At 35.7% G+C, this 25,532-nt stretch overlaps 1 protein-coding gene across 1 annotated transcript in view; it reads left to right on the top strand.

The window, feature by feature from the left end:
- The window catches only part of Rheb (Ras homolog enriched in brain), a 146,220-nt gene that overhangs the window by 47,238 nt on the left and 73,450 nt on the right, over positions 1–25,532 (top strand). Inside the window, exons 3-4 of the mRNA XM_090402874.1 lie at positions 4,739–4,806; positions 25,320–25,402. Coding sequence (XP_090259000.1) covers positions 4,739–4,806; positions 25,320–25,402 — 151 coding nt within the window. The remainder of the gene's footprint in view (positions 1–4,738; positions 4,807–25,319; positions 25,403–25,532) is intronic.

A 25,532-nucleotide genomic window follows, 5' to 3' on the forward strand; every position in this document is an offset into this window, starting at 1 on the left:
TCTTATTTTTCACATCACAATGTTTAGTTTTTAAATGTCGTCGGAGTTTCACAGGTTTCATGCACTCGTTCGACAACACTTCGTAACAGAAAACACCTTGAGGTTTCTGTTCGTTTTCATCTCCACACCAAGTAAACCCGAATTCCAAATATGAACTGTTACATTTCCTACTGTATTTTTTCTTTGAACTGCTTGTTTCTTCTTCTTTAATATTATCAGATTTAGTTGCCGTTACAGTGACAGTTAGGGTTAGCATCACCTGTTTCATTTGCCCTTCTTTTCAAAGTCCTAGTTCTAAGCCACTTTTCCATTATTAAAAAAGGTTTCTGAAAAATATATAAATATATGATACTGGGGTTAACTCAGGACACACTTTGTCCAAGTATCACTTAGCACTTCGCAAGATATACTGAGCCTTGGTTGAAGGAGGGAAACCTTCAATAATAAAAATCAATAAACAACAAGCCATTGGTTGAAATGTGGATAACACATGTTCACTTCAAATCTGACAAAACAGCAAGGGAAGGTGGAAGCAATAAAACTATATTATTGTGCACTTCACCCCTCTTATTATTGTCATTCTACCGCTACAAATTTAGCGGCAGAATGACGAATAATGAAAGAGGGGTGAAGTGAACAACAATATAGTTTTATTGCTTCTGCCTTGGAACATTCTGACGATATTTGTTGTTGTTGTTTTTTTTTTACGTCTCCATTTGATTTCAATAATTTTTACTTATTCAATTTTAATTTGTTTAGATAATTAAAAAAAATATATTTAATTAACTTAAGTCTACCCGTGGACCACCTGTCCCATCGTCATGGACCACAGATTGAGAAATACTGCTATAGAACAAGTAAAATATTTCAGTTATTTAGGCACAGTTTTTAGTGAAAATCGGAACATTCTGACGATATTTGTTGTTGTTGTTTTTTTTTACGTCTCCATTTGATTTCAATAATTTTTACTTATTCAATTTTAATTTGTTTAGATAATTAAAAAAAATATATTTAATTAACTTAAGTCTACCCGTGGACCACCTGTCCCATCGTCATGGACCACAGGTTGAGAAATACTGCTATAGAACAAGTAAAATATTTCAGTTATTTAGGCACAGTTTTTAGTGAAAATCGGCCATTTTCACTAAATAGACAACAGAATAAGCAAAACTGGTATGGTGGGTAGCCAGCTGAATAAATTTATATGGAATAAGAGAGAAATTAGCCAGAACATCAAACTAGCAGTATACAAGACACTGTTCAAACCAGTTTTAAGTGAAGGATCTGAGGGTTGGATTAGAAATAAAGCACTTGACCAAAGACTAGGGACCACAAATATTGACAGTTAATTTTTCTCAAATTAAGGGAGTGAACTGATGGCATCAATATCAGAACCATATTAAATATGAAGATATTAGAAAGGAATTTGACACATTAGCATTTAAGAATGTGTAAGCAGAGCTTATTTAAGGAAAGGTTAGCTTAACAGGTGTTTTTGATGCCAAGATGGCAGGAAAGAGACCCAGAGGAGGACCAAGGTCTACGTGGATTGATTTGGTCAGAAGTGTCTTAGAAGAATGAAAAGTTAGATGCGATAATATTGGAGTGCTCACAGGTAATAGACTAATTTGGAGGATGATAGGGGATTAATAATAATGTAAATTTAATCAGGTAGTGCTGTTGTAATCTTGAACACCTCTTGGGAGATACATATCAGAAAATTGATGATGAACATTTCCTTATTTGTCTTGAGTGGTAGTTGTTAATTTCTTATTTGTATGTGCTTCATATCATGAATGTGTTTGTTGAAGTTGGCTTGGCAGTAACAGATGCTGTCAGTTGTAGACAATCTGATTTCACATTTAAACTACTGTCTTTTTAGGATTACTCCACAGGAAGCTGGTAGTATGCATTAAATAATATGTGCACTTTGCACATATTATTTAATAAATAATAAATAATAATCAACCTGACAAGAATTGGGGGTGGGGTTTTTGCAGAATACCAAACAAGTGAGAACCACGATGTTGGAAGTTTATTTTCCACTTGGTTGGACTATAATAAATTTAGTTTAATCCTTTACTCAAGTGTAAGCAAATAAAGTTTGCGCCTGAAGTATCTTCAGGACTGAGGCAACTCGTAGTAAAGGTGGACCAAGCTCTCATCACTCCTTGTCTCAATATCTCCCATAATGCAAAGCACATCTCCTTGCGGACATGTATAATGCTATGCATTAAGGGAAGGGCATGTCTGCAAGGAGCTTTGCATTATGGGAGATACTGATCAGTATCTCCCATAATGCAAAGCTCCTTGCAGACATGTATAATGCTATGTATTAAGGGAAGGGCATGTCTGCAAGGAGCTTTGCATTATGGGAGATACTGAGACAAGGAGTGATGAGAGCTTGGTCCACCTTTACTACAAGTTGCTTCAGTCCTGAAGATACTTCAAGCACAAAGCACATGTCCGCAAGGAGATGTGCTTTGCATTATGGGAGATACCGAGACAAGGAGTGATGAGAGCTTGGTCCACCTTTACTGCAAGTTGCCTCAGTCCTGAAGATACTTCAGGCACAAACTTTGTTTACTTACACTTGGGTAAAGGATTAAATTAAATTTATTATAGTCTAACCAAGTGGAAAATAAACTTCCAACTTCTTTCTCTAAATCCAGAGTAAATTAATAATAATACCTTTTGGCAACTCGTATAAGTAAATATGACCTCTCCATTGCCCTCTATTGACCTCTCCTTAGTATCACCACTTCTGGGTCTGGCTCCCACTGACGAGACCTCAATAAAGGTCGAAACTGGTCTGGGTAGTGGCCCTTCCCTTAATGTATAGCATTATACATGTCTGTAAGGAGATGTGCTTTGCATTATGGGAGATACTGAGACAAGGAGTGATGAGAGCTTGGGCCACCTTTATTGCGAGTTGCCTCAGTCCGGAAGATACTTCAGGCCCAAACTTTGTTTGCTCACACTTGGGTAAAGGATTAAACTAAATTTATTAAAGTGAGAACCAAGCATATTAATGAAAACATTTTTCAATAACATCTCATTCTAATTATTAATGTACTTCCTCTGCTTTTGTAATTCAGTGTCTTTGCTTAATTGTCCTCAGATAATCACAAGTATATTCATGCCATGAAGTTTTTCCATTGAGAAAATTTGCAATCTTAATAATTTTGTACTTTGTTGCCTAGCTGTTAGATATACTGATCAGCTCTAACAAGCATATTAATAATGTTTGTTTAAATTAACTAGTTAATACAAACTTAAGAATGCTTAATGGAGAATGAAGTGAAACATAGTCTGAAGTTCACTCTTCCAGCTGTCCATGTTGCTGAGAATGTATATATGTATATATATGTACATGCATATTATATGTATTCATGATGTTTAACTTTGATTCATTAGTAATGTATTTATTTTTTAATATGAAACTTGCCCATGAAAAGTTGAAAACCTCTGCATTAGTATCATGGGTGAGCCCAACTCCAGAGACCACATACACTTTTCCATTTCACTTCAGGATCAGGGCTGTACTTACACTGTTCCCGAGGCACTAGAGTACTCCAGGGCCCATCTCTCATTGTTTGGTGTCCTTAAATTGACTCTAATTTTTTGGAAGGGCCCTGTGCATAAGTACAGCCCTGTTCAGGATGACTGCAATAAGCAATTTAATGATGGTGGTTTCATGCCTGATGATGAAATTTATCTCTTACTTTTAGATGTTCACAAGCTTTTGTGCCTACAGTAGTATTGTGGGATAGTAGTTGGAGAGAAGTGCTATCCATTTGACCAACTATGCTCTGCTATGATGAATTGATCTTTGCCAATGAATTAATACATGAATAAATACTTGCCAAGTATTTATTCATGTATTATTTTTATTTATAAAGTTATTTTCAAACAGTGTTTTCTGAGAGATTATGCGGTTAAGCTGAGCTGCACCATTTTTTGAATATTGTCACCAAAAAAAATTACATTGAAATAGATAAGAATTTAATATTGTGTTTCTGTATAGTGCAGATGAAAGAAACCTTTGGTCTCTGTAGTGCAGTTATGTTGTTTCCTTCCTTCATGTGGAAAGACCTGGATTTGAATCTTATCTGAGATATGAGGAACTCTTATGAGGGCTTTGCAACTAAATGCATATTAGCTGGTTTCATACAGAGGCGACAAGATTTTCTTTCCCAGAGAGTAGGTCTCTTCATCCTCCAGAAAGATAAACCAGCCAGAGAACAAGTGATCTTAACAGAAATAATAAATTGGCCTCACGGCATTAGTTCTTTGGCTATAGTGTTAATCATCCCAACCTATGCCTTTGGTTGAAAACACCCGAGTTCATTCCTGGATATGAAGACAATCGGGCTCTTTGAGCAAAGGTGAGTTAGCTGATTTCATAAAGAAGTGCCTTTCTGCAAAACAGACAACCTGCTAGAGAACACATGCATTTGGCAGATAATGGAGATAGGATTAATTCCTGATCTAATATTTTATTAGATCAGGAGTTTAAATATTTAAATGCTTAATGGCGAATGAAATGAAACATAGTCTGAAGTTCACTCTTCCAGCTGTCCATGTTGCTGAGAATGTGTATATATATGTATTCATGATGTTTAACTATTTGATTCATTAGTAATGTATTTATTTTTTAATGTGAAACTTTCCTTAAACATAAATATTTAAGCTTTGAATGGAAGACAATATGTAAAATTATATATTTTTCTTACAGCATTTACCAAGACCATCAAATGTGGTGGACAAGAGTATTATTTGAAGCTAGTTGATACAGCTGGTCAAGTGAGTATAATTTTCATGGTAGTATCATAATTTCTGAATAGATAACTTTCATATGGTTACAGTAATTTTTTATATACATCTTTTATGCAAATTAATTATGAGCATTAATTATTAAATATTAATTATTAATTATGTTTTAGCTTTCATTTTACTTATTGCAAAGTTGCTTATTTAAGAATATTTGGATATCACCCTTTGCAGAAATGCGGAGTGATCAAGATATTACTCACACGAGCTCACAATACGTTCTACTAAAACACTTTACCAACATGAAATATCAAATATTAAATAATGTTCTTAAATGGACTTAAATAATAGTCTTAAAAGGACTCAAATACCATTTATCTCCTCATCCAGGAGATCATGGTGAAATACATCAACTCCTTAATCCTATATGAAAGATGACTTGACTGACTGCTGCTTTCAAACTTATCAACAAAATTTGCTGATTACTGTTTTATCATAAAGTAAATCATTCCTTGTTTCTGTCATGTTTATTAGGTTCCATGCTTGCTTGTTCAACTTATTAACTTTGGTTAAACTGGTTATTCAATAGAAGCAGAAATCTGTACATCAGGATCATATTTGGCTTATAACACTATATAAATCTGGTCTAGTTTGACATTAGGGTTGACACTAGCTGTAGGATTCATGGGAATAACTGTAAATCACTATATAGTATCTTAAAAGATGGGTGTTTAAAGTTCTGAAGGCCAGTGACGGAATTCCTTTTCCCAAAGTGTAGGCAGTTGTAATCATATTCATATCAAATAAGTTACTTGTTTCTAATTCCATAGTTCTAATAGTTGTAATTATAACCTAATACACTTATGCTTGAAAAATTTAATACTTCAATTTATTTGTTTGTGTTAGATCTTGAATGATGGTTCTATCAAAGAATAGAACTGCACCATTCAAGATTTAACAAGAACAACAATATCAAGCAAAAGCACACTTGTACTCTTAGCAAAACAGACATAATATGTGAAAATGCAGATGTTAACTTTGCTTAAGAAGGGAATTAAAATATAAAGAAAGAAATTGAATCCTAAAACGAAATCGAAGAAGGAAATAAGTATGTGATTGTACTATGTTTAAAGTATTGTCTAAAATAGATGGAAATCTTAAAATTTCAAAAACATCAATATTAAACTATGCCATGTATAAAATTGCGTATTGTCGTGCGAACGAAAGTTCAAAGGTTGCAGTTTGACCACCAAAGATGACGTAACGAACGACGAGTAGGCATTCATGGAAGGCGCTCGAAATTCGCATTCCCCGAAGAAAGTGATCCTCGTTCAGTGAGGAGGTGACAGCAAATAAGAAAGCGTCATAGACAAGCTTGAAGTATGGTAGAGGGCGCTATAGAAGAGTTTAAAAACGAACTCGCATGGCTTGAGACTCTCTCTTTTGGCTCCTTTTACATTTCTGGTTTTGGTTCCTGTGGTGTTCCCCAGTCGCGTGTGCCCTCCACGTGTGTTTCTGGCTCATAGTTCCGAAGCGGATCAGCATGGTTGATATCCGATAAGACAGCATAGCGGCAACTTGTTTCCAGTTGCAGTGGTGCGAATCGAAGAAGTTTAGCACGAGATGATGGCAGTGTTTCGAGTTTTGGTCATCAGTCTGGTTTTAACCGATGAGAAAGCAGCAAAGGATTCCCTTTGAAGGTAAATTGTGTTAAAAGCAGCGACGCGAAAAGTTCGTAAGCCCAGAAGAAACAAGGGGCTAATTCGGAATGAGTATGTGACTCCACGTGGCGGCAGATCATCGTACAGAGGGACAATCCATAACAAAGAACAGACGGAAGGATTGAGAAATCATCTAACAAGGTGGTAACGTACAAATCTTCATTTTATGTATTATCTATTAGTGACGAATGTGTAAAATGGACAGAGATTAGAAAAGAAGATAGTGATATTTTAGAGGCAGTTTCCTGTGTTATGTTGATTGAATTGGACTAGTAGTCTACGTTCATAAATTGTCTAAACCCAAGTTAATGTGTATGGGCCATTAGTAGCAGTAATCTACTTTGATATCGAGAGCCATGTTTGTGATTTAGATGAATCATGAGTGTGTATAAATAACTTGCCTGTTTGATTACCATTGCCTTGCTTTACTTGTAATTTAGTATTGATCTTGATTAGCTTTGAATATATGTGTCGTTCAAATTGTAAAGTTCTTAGATAATTAATAAACATGCTTTCCCATGTATAGAGTTTGTCTGAGTAAGAGATTGAATTTTACCACTCACGAAAATATCGAACTTATGCTTAGAAGGAAAAGGGGAAATTTAAGATTGTCAAGGCCATGGCTGTATACTGAGAACTCTGAAATTTACTTACCTACTTAAACTAGATAAAGTATTACTTGATTTCTGGGAAGGTTTCTCTGGATAAGAATTTCTATTGTAGAGCTCTGACTGGCGCAGCATAAACAAATAAATTTTGTCAGAGCTCAAAACAGGAAACGGCCCCAGAAGGTCAGTTTAGAAGTTATATCTCAGTAGGCACAAAGGAGAACAATAGAGGTGAATTATAGGCAAAAACAATGATGTAACAGTTTATACAAGTTTTTCTTCAGGTGAAAATTTTATACACCGGTTTAGACGGTGTTCCCATTTTTCAAAACAGGCGTGGAACTCTTTTTCTGGAATACTCTTCAGTTCCTTTATCATGTTATGCTGGATATCAGCAATGTCAGAAAATCTTCGTCCTTTGAGTGCAGTCCTTTTGAAAACAGCCAGAAATCACAGGGAGCTAATTTGGATGCATAAGCAGGATGACCTAATTTGGTACTTGATTTTTTGGCCAGAAACTCTCTCACGATATGCGCACTATGGCTTGGCACGTTGTCACAATGGATGATCCACTTGTCAGGCCCCAATTCAGGTCTTTTTTAGGTTATCTTTTCAGCACCTCTAAATAGCATTGTTGTTGACCGTTTTCTCTGTTTAATGAATTCATAGTGGACTATCCCCTTGTGCTCAAAGAAACACACCAGCATGGCCTTGAACTGCAAATGTGACGTGTGCTTTTTTCATATGTGGCAAACTCAGGGGGGGGGGTTCCATTGCATTCATTTTTTTGGGGATTGTACTGGAAGCACCGGGTTTCATCACCCGTAATTACTCTCAGAAATATGCTTATTTGCAGAAAGACAAGTTGTAACTTGAACTCGCCGCTGCTTTTGTTCGTCCATCATGATCTGAGGCACAAAGTTTGCAGAAATCTTTGGCATACCCAATTCTTTAGTTAAAATTACCCTGACTGTTTCTCGATTCATTTGCAATGCATCAACCATTAATCGCACAGTTATCATCTGTCAGATCGTAACAAATCTCGCACTCTATTCACATTTGCATCCATCAGTTTTGTTTTGGCTGCCCACTTCTGGGGTCATTGTTCACATCTTCTTGCCCACCTTTGAATCTCTTATGCCACTCAATGACACTTGACTTTTTTCAACACATCCACACCATATGCCACTTTCAACAACTCCAACATTTCAGTAGCAGTTTTGCAGATTTTCACACAAAATTTGATGTTAACATGCTGCTCCAAATTTCAATCACACATTTTTATGCTGAAGTTTACTCACAGATCTCTATTGTTTTTTTCAATAGCCAACTAGCAAATGGCTCTATCGGCTTGAGGTTTACACACGCTCTAGTTAAAATATGTACAAACACGATTACCCTGACTACAACCAAATCACCACATGGGCGACACTGCATGGCAGTTCCGGGAATTAAATTGTCCCACCGCGTATATTCAGAGAATGTAATATTAGCATTACTTCATAGCTTCCATGGAGCCTGAAGACTAATTGCAGGAGGCTGAACACTCACAGACCACAATAAGTATCATACCTTGTCTTGAACACGTTCAGTGTTGGTACACTCACCCACTTTGGCAATGCACTCCACTCATTCACCACCCACCTGCCAAGCAAAAAAATTGCCTTTTCACTTCTTTAATCGCATGAGTTTTGTACAGTTTCCATGGATGACTCCTCATTCTCACATCATCCATTATCCTATGCAATAATTCCTCTATATCTATTTGATTGGCTCCTCTCACCAACTTATCAGAAAAACTATAAGAAATGATGTGTTGTTAATTTATATTATGTTTGAATTTCTCATTGTTCTTTCACTTCTTGTACTAACAATATTTCGATTTATCATCATCATCATCAAATTCCTGCCATGTACCCTCAAGGGGTGTACAGGATATGACAGTACTACATGAAAAAATTACATCATTACTAACTTCCTATCTACAATTTTCCTCCAAATCAGTCTGTTACTTGTCAAGACTCCAACATTATCAGATCTTATATTTCTATCGTCTAAGGCATTTTGTACCGTATCAATCCACCTATATCTTGGTCTTCCTCTGGGTCGTTTTCCTGCCAACCTGGCAAAGAACACTTGTTTTGCTAATCTTTCCTCTCCCATTCTATTTAAATGACCATACCACCTGAGATTAGCTCTGCTAACACATTCCTGGATGCTGACAATGTCAAGTTCTTTCCTAATATCCTCATTTTTAATATGATATTGCCATTGATGCCATCTGTTCACGCCATGAATCTTTCTCAGGACTCTCATATCTGCAGTCTCTAGTCTTTGGGCAAGTATTTTACTTCTGACCCAGCTCTCAGATCCATAAGTTAAAACTGGTTTGAACACTGTCTTGTATACAGCTAATTTAGTGTTCCGACTAATTTCTCTCTTACTCCATATGAATTTATTCAATTGACTTCCCACCATACCAGCTTTGCTGATTCTGTTGTCTATTTCCATATTTAATTTACCATCTTCAGTAAAAATCGTGCCGAAGTAGCTGAAATGTTTTACTTGTTCCACAGGTTCTATATTCACAACACAGTTGACATTTTCAATGATTCTGCCTATTTTCATTGTCTTTGTCTTTTTATTGCTGACCTTCATACCATATCTATTACAACAGCTATTCAATTTAGTCAGAGAATCTTGCAGACTTGTAGCGGATTTATTTAGAAGTATAACATCATCTGCATAAAGCAAAGAGCTGACATTAACATCTCCAATTTTGATATCAGGTTTAATACCACTTTCCTTCATAATGTGATCCATATAGATAATGAATAACAGAGGGGATAATGTACATCCTTGTCTCACACCAGATTTAACATTAAACCATCTTCCTGTACTTCAATTCTAACTGCTGACTTACAACTCAAATAAAGACTAAGTATTGCTTGATATAATGCCCCATTGATGCCATATAACTGCAGCGTATTGAATAGCTTCTCTCTTGGCACCTTGTCATATGCCTTTTCCAAATCGACAAAACTTAAATACAGATCTTTGTTATATTCCCAGGCTTTCTCGACTATTTGTCGTAAAGTGAAGATCTGATCCTGACAGTCTCTATTTGGCCTGAATCCAGCTTGTTCTTCACCAAGCTTTTCTTCCACAATTCTTCTCAACCGTTTCTGAAGTATACTTGCATAAATCTTGCCAGGAACACTCAGTAGAGAAATACCTCTGTAATTCTCACATTCAGTTTTATTTCCCTTTTTATATATGGGTACTATGAGAGCTCTACTCCAATCATCAGGAATTCGTCCCTCTGTCCAGGCTTTATGGACTATGCAGTGCAGCCACTGTAAGACTTTTATACCACCATACTTCAGCATTTCTGGTTGAATATCATCTACTCCTGCTGCCTTTCCACATTTCAAGCCTTTGATGGCTTTTTCTACTTCAAGTATGGATATGTATTCCTGACTGCATGCCTGGTCAGTGTTTTTTATCACTGTGCTGTCATCACTGCTTATTTAATTTAGCAGTTTTTCAAAGTAATTACTCCATACTTCAAGGATATCTTTTTCTCCTGTTTTCATGTCACCTTTATCATCTCTAACTCCTTTTACAGCACTCTTTCCTCCATTCCTAAGCTTCTTCAACACCCTCCAGAATATTTTGCCGCCACCTTGATATTTATTTTCTATATTCTTGCAAAGTCCTCCCATGACTTTTGTTTAGCTAGTTTTACACACTGTTTAGCTTTCTTACATTTGTCTCTGTATTCTGTAAGAGTAAAAGCTGACTTATTTGTCAGGAACTTTTGATATGCTTTCTTCTTTTCCTTCACTGCCTCTTTAACTTCCTGTGTCCACCAGGGAATTCTGATTTTTTTATCCTTGCACACAACCTCAACACATGCCTCTCTGGCAGAATCAATCAATGTTTTCTTCAGAGTTTGGCACTGAATCTCCAAAGCTTGATTCCTGTTCTCAAACTCTTTCATTTTCTTTTCAATAATCTTTCTATATTTTAGTCTACAGTTCACATCTGAGAGCTGCTCAACTTTTATTCGCTTTAAAACTTTCTTACATGTTATTCTTTTCAATATGAAATTCAATTTTATCCTGCTCAAGACTAAATAGTAATCACTTCCAATTTCAAATCCTCTGTACACTCTGGTGTCCTGCACCAGGGAGAAAACATCCCTATCAACAATAACATAGTCAATGAGACTTTTCTTATTCCTAGCCTCTTCTCTCCATGTGAATTTGTGCACATTTTTATGTTGGAACATGGTGTTAGTAATAACCAGTCCATGTCCTGAGCAGAAATCCAACAGATATTTGCCATTATTATTAGCTTTGCTCTTTTCTCCAAATTTTCCCAAAATATTTTTGTATGTCTCACAATCATTTCCTACTCTGCTATTCAGATCCCCAACAAGGACCAACTTATCCTTTTTCATTGTGTCAGTTGCTTTTTCTAAAGCGTCAAAAAATTCCTCCACTTCTACCTTAGTAGAACCTTCTGTGGGACCATAGGCACAAATAAGTCTCATTGTCCAGTTCCCCATTCTCATATTTGCCCACATTACTCTACTTGATACTGACTACCATTCAAGAAGATTAGCCTCGTATTTTGTGTTGAATACTATGGCTACTCCTATTTTCCTTGATTGTCATTGCCTGAATATAACATTTTGTATTTATTGCTCAGAAAGATCTCACCAGTTTTGGTCTTTTTTGTTTCAGTCACCCCTATTATGTCGATCTGGTACTTATCTAATTCCTCAGCTAGCTCCATTTCTTTGCCATTCAGGCTTCTTACGTTGATAGTACTGATCTTTAACTCTGGTGATGTTGAGTTGGGGTTTGTTTTCAGATTTGTTCCAGTAGCTGTGTTTTCGCTGTTTGCCCTGGTTCCCTGGCGAAAACAACGGGGGCCTTGTTTAACCAGGCTACGCCCCAGCCGGCATGAAATTTTGTCATGTTGTACCATCATTTTTTATTTTGGTTTAACCAATAAGAATACAATTTAGTCGGCTAAATCCCAAATTGCCAGCCGATCCTCGTTCGTTCAGTATCAAAGTAGATACCCAACAGGGTGCACCACGAGAAGGTGAGGATTGGACATTAGGTCAGAAGCCCTGGTCGGTTCTCCGCATTCCTTTATAGCTATGTGGAGGTCTTCTCTCAGTTATACAGCTTTGACCCTTAAGCACCCCTATTTTGATTTATTCATTGTGAAATATCTATTAAAAATTTTTAATTTTCAGTTCTTGCACTGTGATAAGTTTAGGTTACACAAAACATACAAATTCTTTTATCAAAAGGAAGCATTGGAGTTATGAATAAAATGAGAGTTAAAATAGTATGGGTTCAGTATTTCTACATTTATGAAAACTTGGTCCAGATTCTTTGAAATAAAAGTCAAATATTATTACTGCTTGGGAGTCAGGGACTTGTTGAGGGAGGCAAAACATTCATCTACACCAGCTATCATACCTTGTCTTGAATTCATTCAAGACAAGGTATGATAGCTGATTAATTTTCAATATCTAAGGATGCCTTATTTCCTTTTCTCTGCTATATAATGAAACATTCCACTGATATACTTTTGACTCTTACAAAGGTTTGTAGATCTCTCTCGTGTCAACCCAATATTTCCTGTTTGCGAGTATGAGCAGTCCACACATTCTCAATCTAGCCTTTTAATCTACACTGCACAATTTTGATATCATATTTAACATCCTCCTTGCACTGCCTCTACTGTGTCTGTCTGCACATGTCAAAAGCCAGGAGACCAGATCTGTGCACAATAATCCAGGTGAAGTTGTATCAAGTCCTTATAAAAAGAGGAAAATGGTTTCCATATATTGTATGTCAATGTTCATTTCAGCATTACTCTTATCCTTTGGATTATACTTGCAGTCCTTGAAGTTGCCTGCCCCATTATTGAGATCTCCAATGAATCACATTAATAGGGCAGGCAACTTCAAGTTCAAGGACTGCAAATATAATCGAAAGGATAAGAGTAACGCTGGAATGAACATTAACATCCATTTTTACTTGCGTATGGATCTGGGTTATTCAAATTGTTTTGCATGTTAATCATGTCCCTAATTACCCTGCTTATCTTTGCATTATCAGCAAACAGCTATCTGACTCCTATCAAATCCCTCCCAAATGTCAGTAATGTAGATTGAATAAATGGGCATAAAACCACTGGTCACCTTAAATCTTTCAGACTTTCACCCTTCCATATACTACTTTTTTATATTTATCACATTTATATTTTACATTTATATCCAGTAATATCCTACTGTATCTATTATTCTTGTCTAATGCAACCTTAATATAATTAGAAAATGTGAACATGTTACTCATGCTGTTCGTTGCAAAGTAGATCCTCAGTCAACCCATTTCTGTATGTGACCTCTCACCAACTTTGCCAGTCTTTTTATTACCACACTCTATAGATACTGGTAGGTTGTGAGTTAGATACATCAGTGTTTACACCACCACCCCCTTGTGCAATGAGATTATCATCCATTCTTGTCACTCTGGAATCTTGCCTGTGCTGAAATCAGGTTAAACAGCTAATTCTGCTGAACGATACCTTAGCATCTGCGTTGAAATCCCATTAGCTTTTATAGCTGAATTCGTCAGTTTGTGCAACAGCTCTAGTACCTCCTCATAGATATGAGACCAATTGCTCAGTGTAGGTTTAGCATTGAACTTCATATCATTTCCTTGAAGTTGATAAGCTCTTAGCAAAGTGGATGCTCAGCTGAACAATTTTACTGTATCTACCACCTACACGCCATCTACATTAAATTAAAAATACCAAGAAATTATATTATTATTATTATGTGACACCTCCAGGGAGTCCAAAGACTCATCGGGGGAGAGTGTGCCGACAGCATCAAATGATTGATCCCTTCCGACTACTAATTGCGCTCAGACTTGTTTAACTTTTTGCGTGAGCCATTAGTAGCAGAAGCCCTACCAATCGACCAACATACTTGGTTTAATCCTTTATCCAAGGTATAAGCAAACAAAGTTTGCACATGAAATATTTTCATCAGGACTCGGGCAACTCATATATAGAAGCTAATGACTTCACATTACTTGCGTTAGTATCCCATAATGCAAAGCACATATCCTTGTGGACATGTATAATGTCCACAAGGATATGTGCTTTCATTTCTATTGTTGAAAATTTCATTTTCAACAATAGAAAATTTTCATTTTCAAGTATATTTGAAAATGAAGTGCTTTTGTGTTTCATTTTCAGTATAGAAATTTAGTACCACTCACAGTTTGATAAGATTCAGACAATTATTGAAGCTAAGAGACATGCATATTCATTTACAGTGGTGCAGTCTACAGGCTTGCTTGAAGAAAAATATGTTTTGCAATCTAATGTGAATCAGAGAGGGTTATTATGTTTATGGATTTTTGGTAATCTCTATATCCCAGAAGGGAACTAAAAAGTTTGTTTAAGTTTAGTTAAACTTCCTGGCAAATTATAGTAAATACAACTCAGAATATAATTTTGATGTTGAAATGGACATTGACATGTAAGGATAAAGAAGTAATTTTGCTTCTTTACTATGCCTTAATATGACCACACCTGGACTATAAATTAAAGATACCAAGAAATTATATACTTGGTTTAATCCTTTATCCAAGTATAAGCAAACAAAGCTTGTGCCTGAACTATTTTCAGGACTGAGGCCACTCGTATATTGAAGCTAATGACTTCACATCACTTGCATTATGGGAAGGATCACTACCCAGACTGGTTTTGACCTTTCATTGAGGTCTCATCAGTGGGAGCCTGACTTAGCTTCAATATGTGAGTTGCCCCAGTCCTGAAAATAGTTCAGGAGCAAACTTTGTTTGCTTACACTTGGATTAAAGGATTAAACTAAGTATATAATTTGTTGGTATCTTTAATTTATAGTATAACCAAATGGAAAAACTTCCAACACACCTGGACTACTAGTGCAGATTTTGTCTCCTGTGTTCTGAGGGGGATAAAGAAGAGTTACAAAGATGATATTGGGATTATCGAATTTAGATTATGAGGATAGATTGAGAATATGTGGACTGTAAACACTGGTAGACAGCAGAAAGAGGGGTAACATGATAGTCTATAAATGTCTGAAAGTGTTCTTTGATATGAGAGAAGACAAGGGGGAATCTGTGGAAATTAAGTTTGTGTGTGATTAAGAAAGGGATGAGAGACGGATTTTTCTCTCACAGAGCACTGAGTGAGTGGAACAGTTTGCCTGTTGAATTGGTGAGTGCATCAAGTGTGAATGAAGATTTGACAGCTGGGAGGTGAGTGACTTATGGTCTCCCTCAATTAGTCCTTCACACCCTGGAGGTCTCAGATAATAATTTTATTTATTTATGCATGTGACCTGTGGTTGGATAGTGTAGATGGGTTGTGCAGTTTGTAGTGTTCTAGAAAACTGAAAATTAGAGCTGATCAAATCACAGACCTGAAAATAATAGACCACTGTGAAAGAAAACTGTAGAAGAAACTGTGAAATATCATGTTGGACTATCATAATATCAATTACATCCCTTGAAGGTAGTAAATATTATTTTCATCTTTTAGCAGGAAAAAGTATTTTTGGAAAGATCCCTTAAGATTGGTTCTGCAGTTGCTGAAATGTCAGAAAACAATATGAATACCATATTCATATTATGAATACCATATGTCAGAATTCCATATTTTGCTATATGATATATAGCAAAATATGTATTTCAGAAAACTGACAGATCATCATAATTGCTTTTCTATGGACTTTCTAAAATCTCATCTTTAAAAACCAAATTATCAGATTTGAGCACAGTAGTCCAAATAATGATAAAGAGCCCATACATTTCAAGTAGAATCTCTGTGTATCAAATAATGATACACAGAGATTCTACTCAGGTCGTATTTCAAGAAGTTGTTTCTGTAACCATTCTATTGCCCCCACTTCTTGAAATACGACCCTAAAATTTCAGGTACTTGTCTACATTTCCACCTAGTTCCTTATTTCTTTCACTTCCAAACATCCCCACCAGTTGAGTACACTGCCTACAATCCTTTCTTCCATATTTTAAAACTTACACTTCACAACATTGAACTGGCAATCCACATAGACTATTCATATCCTCCTGCAGTATTACATCTGTTTTACTTATAACTCTTGCTCTCAGCAGGCATTATCTTCAACTAACTTCCTATTTCTATATAAATTTATCCCATTATCCTTAATATAAAAGTTAAATAAAAGTCATAGATAAACTTGGGATAAACTCTTTGCCCATACTTCTTGCTGCCTATCAGATATCCATTCTTCTAGCTCACTAATCAACCTCATCCATCTCAATTTAAAAAATACCTCGTTTCCCCTTGTTGCCTTTGCAAATCTAGATATACTACTCTATATGCTTCTCTAGTACATTTATAACTCTCACTCTATTATCTAAGTGAGTTTCTAAACACAGCTAAAACAAACCCACCATGCAGACCTTTCAGAGAATCCAGTTATCAACCTAATCCTTTATCTTAGCCCTCTCACATGTCACTTTATGTAGGCAGACTGACCTGAAATTTTGAAGCATGAGTCTTGTCACTCTTTTAAAGTATAACAACTTATCTCCTACTCATTTGGGACTTCCCCATTTTACTGTTTGTTACAAAAATATGTCCAGGACACTGTAAACTTTCTAAAACATTCTCTTAAAATGTGGAGATATATCAAGTCCTGCTTCCTTTTCATGTATTTCCTGACATTTCTTGCTCACTCATTCATTCATCTCTGGTGAAATACCTAGTGAATTGCTCATCAGTTTGCTATATCCTCTGTATTGGTTATTCATAATGTAAGCCTGTTTAATAGCATTAACTTATAGTACGGTGTTAGAATAGAATAAATTGGAATTTATTAAGCTGCTGATATTTTGCTAGATTTGAACCAGCTTCTTCCGAGTACATATGCATTTGCAATGGACCCAAGGCACCATAATCAAATAACTGTTTGGAAACAATTAAAAATTGTAATTAAAAAATAATAATAATAATGCATTACCAGGTATTTTATAGATATATAGATAGATGTCGCTCTACTTGGTAGACATTTCCATTGTATGTTATAAATGGATTAATTTCTTGTCAAGTTGGACATGTCAGCTGTGTCCTCATCCAATGTTTTACTTCTTTCTGTAGGTCTTAGTTGGATTTAAATCATAACTCTGTAATGGTCAGCATGTTTGCATTCTCATTCATTCAAATTATCTACTCGTGCAATATGATGTGATCTGTTATTGTGCTCGATACTAAGTCATTTCCTTAGAACTGTCACAATGTAGGAAAACAGAAATGCCCCAAATGTCAATAAAATTCTTGGTTTCATTTTCCCTGGCACTATGACAAGAGATCCTAGTCGATAAGAAAAACATCCCCACACCATAGAACCCCACACCCCTCCATCATGCATAACAAATGGAACAATAAGCTGCGATTGATTAACATCTCTTGGCAGCTACCATATGCAAACATGTCTGACTTATAGTTTATATGTCCAGTATTGGTTGACAAGTGCACCACAGAAACATTGTTTGAAGTTACATTTTGTTGTACATAGTAGACTTTCCCCTGGCAGCCAAAGTCATGGAGTTAATCATTTAATGTTCTGATAGAAACCTTTACATTTTGTGCTATAACATTTTCTCAATCCAAAATTTCAGGGCTGTAGATACTTGCACTTGGTTGAGAGAATCAAATGATGTACGTTCCTTTTCAGCACCCTCATATCTCTTTGTCTGCATGACTGTTTCTTGGATGTCTTTCATAATTTTCGTAATCTTAGATGCTCTGAATGTACATCATCTGCTTTAGTTAATTGCTGACTGATATACAACCTCTGATATCACTTCTCTGGAAGTCTTAACTGTAAGGCATGCTGCATTTTCAGTATTGTACTGAACTAGAATATTTAGCATACTTTTGTATCTTTTTTCTTATGTGGCTTATAGTTGGCATGCAATATTTGAAAAAAATAGAGGTCCCTATAATTTTTGTGACATAATAAATAATAAATATGTACCAGGATAACACGCACGCACGTGCGCACACACACACACGGCACATTCATGTGCATAAAAATGAGGAAGATAAAGAGCCTTTTGTATAAATATAGCCTTTATAATCTGATTAGAATCATACATCAAGGATATGTATATCTTATTTAAAATAAACTTCAGTTTGATTTGTGTATTCATAGGTGAAAAAAAAATGATAGTTTGAAATGGACAGAGTAAATCATTAATAGAATGAGTTAAGGTGGGGGGAGGGTAGAAATATGGCTGGGCTTGAAATGCTAAGAACACAGCAATTATGATCACAGTGTGTTTTTACATAGAATGTGCAAAAGAATTCATAGTGTCATTAGCTTTGTTGTTAGCAAATTGAAATATTTGTAGTGTGAGACCTACATGTGATTAGCATAATTTGTACTGTCATATAAGGATGAAACAGACTAATTATGCAGCATATTCATTAGGTAAGGCTAATTAATTTCAAGATTCTGTTCATCTTGAATTAAGAAGTGGACAGATGAGAATAACCTGAGGGCAGTTTTTTTTTTTTTTTAAGAGATTTTCCATTGTAAGCTGAAAATGACACCAATGAAGTTTTTCAAGTGTACAGTTAACTTATGGTTAGAGTTAAGAAACTTTTGTTGCTGAGGTTCCACTGCAGAAAGTCAAAACAAGCGATTGGGCATAATAATCATGAAGAAGATTTGGTAGGTGGGAGATGACCTTCATTTCTCAGTGTGAGACTATCATCTGTCATTAGAGGCCTGAAGTGGCTTGAAAAAGTTGCATGTTCGGTTTCTTTTTATGTAAAAAATTTTTTAAATTAAATTCTTATGATACTAATCATACTAAAAAACTCATGGTACTAATGTATTATGGATGAGAGTTAATTTTTTTTTAATGGGTAGTAAGGATAATATAAAATTGTTGTCCACACCAATTACTAAGTAACTGGCTAGTAGGGCTTTGTTGAAAGACTTTGAGATATAATTTGGATTATTATGTCCCTTTGATTTCTGAAAAATAAGAATACTACAGAAGCTGTAGAGATGAGTTAACAAAACACAATCATTGAATTGTGGACTAAGTGAGTAGGTTGAGAGAATATGAATTGCAGAGTTGGGCATGTAGCAGGAGAAAAAGAAATTATGTATATAAAGTTAGAAGACCACTTAAACTTGTGATCATTCTTGCTCAGCTTCCAAGATCATCTGTGAAAGTTGAGTGTGTGTCAACAAGAGTATGAAGTAATTTTTTGCAGAATTCTAAACGTATACATTTCTTGAACAGTGGTGAGTGCATTGACAGCCAGTGATGGAAGGATATATATGAAAATAGCAAAACCTAAGCTTTTGATACTGGGTTAAAGGGGGGGGGGGGGCTTCATTGGTTTTGTAAAAGTACGTTTTGCATGTATTTTATTTTCTGCATAAAATGTTACTATAAATCCTAGTGTTAAATTGTGAATGAAGATATTTATAATTAATAATACTTCATTCATAATTAACATGATCTACCATATCATAAGCAGGACTTATTTAAATTTATTTTGTTAGTCTCTTGCTTATAAAATGTTATTCATTTAATTCCCTTTTGAGTTTTGTTAGTTAATTTTATTTATGTAATTTTAGGGTATATCATAGACATGAAAAGGCTCTGTATTAAAGTGTCATTTATTTTATTTGCTTTATTCCTTTAATAATAATATAAGAAACTGTGATGTATGTAATTTTAATATATCCAGAAGATTCCTTGTGATATCATTTGATTGGTTGTTGTGAGAAACCATGCAAATTTCTCCTAGCGCGTGTTGGAGTGTGAACTAATATATACCAAAGGAAAAGCAAGTTCGATGTGAGCTAAATCATGTCTGATGGTTCATGAGTTGTATTCTTTCTGAAAATCTTGAACTGATTTGATATTTAAATGTTTTGAGATGTAACCTTGGTCAGAGTGAAGTTGTAGTAGAAATTCTTTATAACAAGAATGAGATCTGTAAGCATAATTTTTAATTATAATTCTTAAGCTCAGTTGAGTAGTATACTAGTATCTTAATGAGAGCTTTATATTCGTTTAATTGTAATGTCTCTGTTGGAATATTGTATTACGATGTAATTTATGTGACACTGCATTAAATAATTTTATTTGAATTGAATCTTGTATTTGCCTGATTTCTTCATTGCACCACTCATTAAAATAATTCGAATCTTAGCGGGAACCCTATATAATAAAGAGAATCTTGGCCTAAATTCAGCTTTATAATAACTTAGTACAGTTGATGGTTGATTTATGAAAGTTGCTCTTGCAATTCAGAACATGGAGTGCCGCAGCATAATATAAATTTTCTTCATGTTCGGATGATATATCAGCCTACAACTAGTTAAATACTAACGAGAGAGAACTATAAGACGATAAAACTTGATTGAGCAGAAGCTACGATCCAACACTAGTTAACCATGCATCAAAAATGCAATCTCACTGAAAAAGTTTAATATATGCAACATTTAATGCAGTAAAAAGGCAGTGCACAGCACTAATGAGAATCTTGGTGTTTATTTCTTCAAAATAATAGGTTTTGTCTGTGTGTGTGTTATAAAGTGGCGGAAGTTTTTGCATATCTATTTAAATTTTAAGACCTTTTAAATAGCATATTTTAATAAACCTATCCATAGGTACTGATTTTGTTATCAGTGAGCTTTACTTTTAATTTTTATGAGTGATTACATTGAAAAGTAATGGTCTAAAAATAAAGACTTCTTTAAGATATAATTTTCTTTTTCCTTTCTTTACAGAGTTCTAAAATCAGTCAACTTCTTTTCCTTTAATATCATCTTCAAAGGTGTCAATTAGATTATATTACTGACAATAACCAAAAATAATTTCAGGAATGAGGACAGAGTAAATTTTATGTTATAATATAGGCGTAATGTTTTACAGACTATCAAAATTAATATTCATCACTAAGAACTGCAATTGAAAACTAGGTGAATTCTGGCATCCTGCAGTTGTGAATCACTTGTTCTATTGGAATAGTATTTGTAACATTTTTCATGTGTGTGTATACAGTAGTCCCCCCCCCCCCCCTTTATCCATGGGGGATACGTTTCAAGACACCCCACAGATACCTGGAACTACGGATAGTACCGAACCCTATATATACTATGTTTTTTCCTATACATACATACCTATGATGAAATTTATTTTTTATAAATTAGGCACAGTAAGAGATTAACAACAATTACTAATAATAAAATAGAACAATTATAACAGCATACTGTAATTCTCGTAGAAAGGCTTATACGCTAGTTATATATAATTATTAATTATATATAAACATATAAAGACACGTGCACGCAGGCACTACATACAGTAAATGAGGATGAAGCAGGAAGCTATTGTTTCTCCTTAAAGTCCTGATGGTGCCCCTAGCAGGCTATGTAGGTATTCTTGGCCGTTGGGCAGAAGGTCTCATGATGTATGTCTCCCAAATTTGGGGCAGTCTCATGCAACCAAATTTGTTGAGGTTTGGATGTTTCTTAGGGCTGAGGCTGATTCCATGAAAAGTCTTTCAAATTTGAACTTGCTACGGTGTATTATTGTGGCTTCTGCCGTATTCTGTGACATTTATTCAGAGCATGGTCTGCAAGACCAGAGTGGCTATACTGGTGAAGATGAATGTAGTCCTTGTGTTCTGAAATTCTGATATTCGCTGTCCTGCCTGTTTGACCAAAGTAGGACAGCTTACAGCTGCAAGTGACCTAGGTAGGTCTAGGGGAAGTGGTTGGTCTTTAGGGGAGCAGATAAGCGATGCCAATTTTCTATATGGTCTGTAACAAGAGGTCAAGTCATGTTTTCAAAGGTAATTTTTTCCGAGGTGCCTTGGATGTAGGGAATGGTGATGGATTTAGAGTAATCCTCGTTGTGAAGGGGGAGGGTTGTGGTTTGCTAGTTTCAATATTTTTTGGATTTTTTGGGGGGGTAGCCATTGGCTGAGAAAGTGTTGAAGATGTGATTTAGTTCAATGGTTAGGGCATTGTCGTTTTAACAGATTAGTTTAGCCCTGTTGTATAGGGTCTTAATAACTCCATATTGTTGTGGGGGGGGCAGGAGATTGTTGGTGAATGTATCTGCCTGTACGGGTGGGTTTTCTAAACAGAGAAAACCAAGATTCCATCAGTCTGGCAGGTGACTAGTGTGTCTAGGAAAGGGATGCTGTTGTTTTCCTCTTTCTCCAGGGTGAACTTGATTTGGTGATGTTGGTTGTTAAGAAGGAGAGGAGTGTGTCAGAGCCATGTGGCCAAATAGCGAAGCCATATGATTGGTTTTTGTGGAGCAGAGTTTAAGGCTTTCTCTTCAAAAGTCTCCATAAAGAAGTTGGCCAAGGGTGGAGAGAGGTGGAGGTGGTGAACCCATGGGCTGTCCCCTCTATTTGTTTGTAGAATTTTCCCTGCTAGATGAAATAGCTTGAGTTCATTGTGAACTGAAATAGGGCTGAGATATCGGGAGGAAATTTAGCTTCGATTAGCTCTCATCTTTCTTTGAGTGGGACATTTGTGAATAAGGAGGAGATATCAAAACTGACCATTATGTCAGTATGTTGGAGTGTAAGGTTTTCTATGTTGGCTTTGAAGTGGGCTAAGTTTTTTTGTGTGTGATGGTGTGTTGCCAGTATACTGTGTAAGCGCTTTGGCGAAATGTTTAGCTAATTTGTATGTGGGAGAATCAATGCCCCATCCACTAATGGCACATTTTCTTTATGTACTTTTGGGAGTCCATATATACAGAGTTGAACGGTTTTAATTTGTCAGTAACTTCCACAGGCCAAGAAGTGACCTTCTTAAGGAGCCTATGGAGTTTTCTAATTTGTGAGTTGGTGGGATTGTATTCAATGGGGAGTTAAGTAGCACGATCTAATAATAGACCATTAAGCTTATGTCTGTAGTCCGTCGTTTGGTTGAGTACTACGGTGCTGTTCCCCTTCTTTGCTCTGCTGATTACTATTTTTTGCTTTTCTTCAATTCCTGCAGAGCTTTATATTCACTATTGGATATGTTGGTTTTTTGCTTTGGTGAGAACACAAGCTACATCCAGTCTAATATTGTTGGCGATGTGGTGTGGAAGGTAGCGGATCCCGCGTTTGATCTGGATCATTATATCCTCTGCCGGTAATTTCCTGGAAGCAATGCTGAAGTTGTGGCCATGTGATAGTGCGATGAGTGCTGTAGGCTTCAACGTAACGAAAGAAAGGTTGACTACAGTGTTGGTTGGAAGTTTTGGTTCAGAGGTTGAGTTCTTTTTTAATTTCTCAAATTTCTTGATATGTCGACTTTGTATTTTTCAAATTCTTTATCTGCCGCAGTGCACGAGACGTTATATAAAATAGACCAAAGCTCATGATTGAATGTATTGGAAAACTCTTCTTCAAGCGCCTGAATAGCTTTGTTGGCATCAGCTAGGAGAACTTGCATGGCGGCAATTTGTTTCCGTAGCAAAGCATAGCTGCCGTGGTTATAAATTCAGAGAGCCTTTTGTGAAAAGAAACGGTGCTTGAATTTCACACAATTTGGGATTACCTGATTATTCCAGCAGCGTTTTAGGAAGGTCAGACGATTCAGTTGTCTTGATAACTTCAACTTTATTTTACCATATTGGTGGGCCTTGCGTGCGATGGAATCTCCGTGGATGATAGTAATTCTTGTAGAAGGGCTCATACACTGGTTATACATAATTATTAATTGACTTAAGGAATTCTCAACGTACAATAGCATATAAATTAAATTAAACTTTAATATATATTTCCAATATTTCTGCAACGTTACGTTGCCATTTTCAAGGAACTTACAATAAAGACGTGCACACAGGCACTACATACAGTAAATGAGGATGAAGCAGAAGCTATCGTTTCTCCTAAAAGTCCTGATGGTGTCCCCTAGCAGGCTATGTAGGTATTCTTGGCCGTTGGGCTGAAAGTCTCATGATGTATCTGTCCCAAATTTGGGGCAGTCTCATGCAACCAAATTTGTTGAGGTTTGGCATGTTTCTTAGGCTGAGGCTGATTCCTGTAATATTTACAGGAATCATTTACTGATTCCTGATATAAATATATCAGATATAAATATTTACTGATTCCTGATTCCTAAGCATACTGTAATAAAAGTTTTCTGAATGTTAATGGAATCTTAGCAACCTGAGCATAAGTTTTTTATTATTATTATTTATTTATTTATTATTTTATGAGGTTGAGAACTTTCACAAAAGGAAGCACTTTACGGCTTCTCTTTGGCCTATCAGAATTGCTACTCTTGCACTTTGGGGCCATTATTAAGTAAAATAAGGATTACTTGAACACACACACTGCGATACTGTGACAGTCTCTCTGATAACCAAGAACTACTCAGAACGGCATGCAATTCCTGATTTCTGAAAGCTGCAAGGTTTGTGTGTAGCTTTCTCCACCTTTGCAATGAGCTTGGTATTGGACTACATCTCGGATCAGCTGAATTGTCTATTACTAAAAGAAAGAGCCATACAGTTTCATTTCGGTGATGTAAAATTACATCAGCAAAGTGAATATTAGATCCAACATTATTTTAATGCGAATGTTTTTGTTATTAGAAATTATGAACAGTTCATAAGTTGACCTGAGAGCTTATGAGAATACAATCCTCGCCATCCCAGAGTTGCCTTAGTTTGCACTACCTACTTGACTTAAGTAGGTAAGGCAACTTGGGAATGCTGAGGATTGCATTCTCGTAAGCTCTCAGGTCAACTTACGAAATTTTCATAGTTTCTACGAACATTCGGCTTTGAAATAATGTTGGATCTAATATCCACTTTGCCAATGTAATTATAAATTGTTTATTTCTGGAATTTTCCATTTAATATTTTTGGACCGAGTTTGACCATGGATAGCGAATGTGTGGTTAAGGGGGGTGGGGGCTATGGTATGTGTGTGTGTATAAAAATTCTGGTTGCAAATAGATTAAGTTATAAGTATTATGCTATAAAAGGATAGGAAATGTAGTTGAATAATTTAATAAACAATATTCCTTGAATATCAGTCATGTAAAGTTTCATCATTAACAGTGACACAGTGTAATATTTTATTTTAGGATGAGTTTTCAATATTTCCACAATCTTATTCCATGGACATACATGGATATGTATTGGTATATTCTATCACATCTTCCAAAAGGTAAGTTAATTTTTTTTTCATTTATTTTATAATGTTTCTTTTATACTCTTTTCCATCTTTAATCATGTTGTAATATGATTGTACTCACGGCACTGGAAATAAGATTTAAATCTATTGGTCACAAAAAATT

The sequence above is a fragment of the Typopeltis vanoorti genome, chromosome 13, assembly GCF_054136105.1.
Source record: "Typopeltis vanoorti isolate ZY-2024b chromosome 13, IOZ_Tvanoo_1.0, whole genome shotgun sequence".
Taxonomy (NCBI): domain Eukaryota; kingdom Metazoa; phylum Arthropoda; class Arachnida; order Uropygi; family Thelyphonidae; genus Typopeltis; species Typopeltis vanoorti.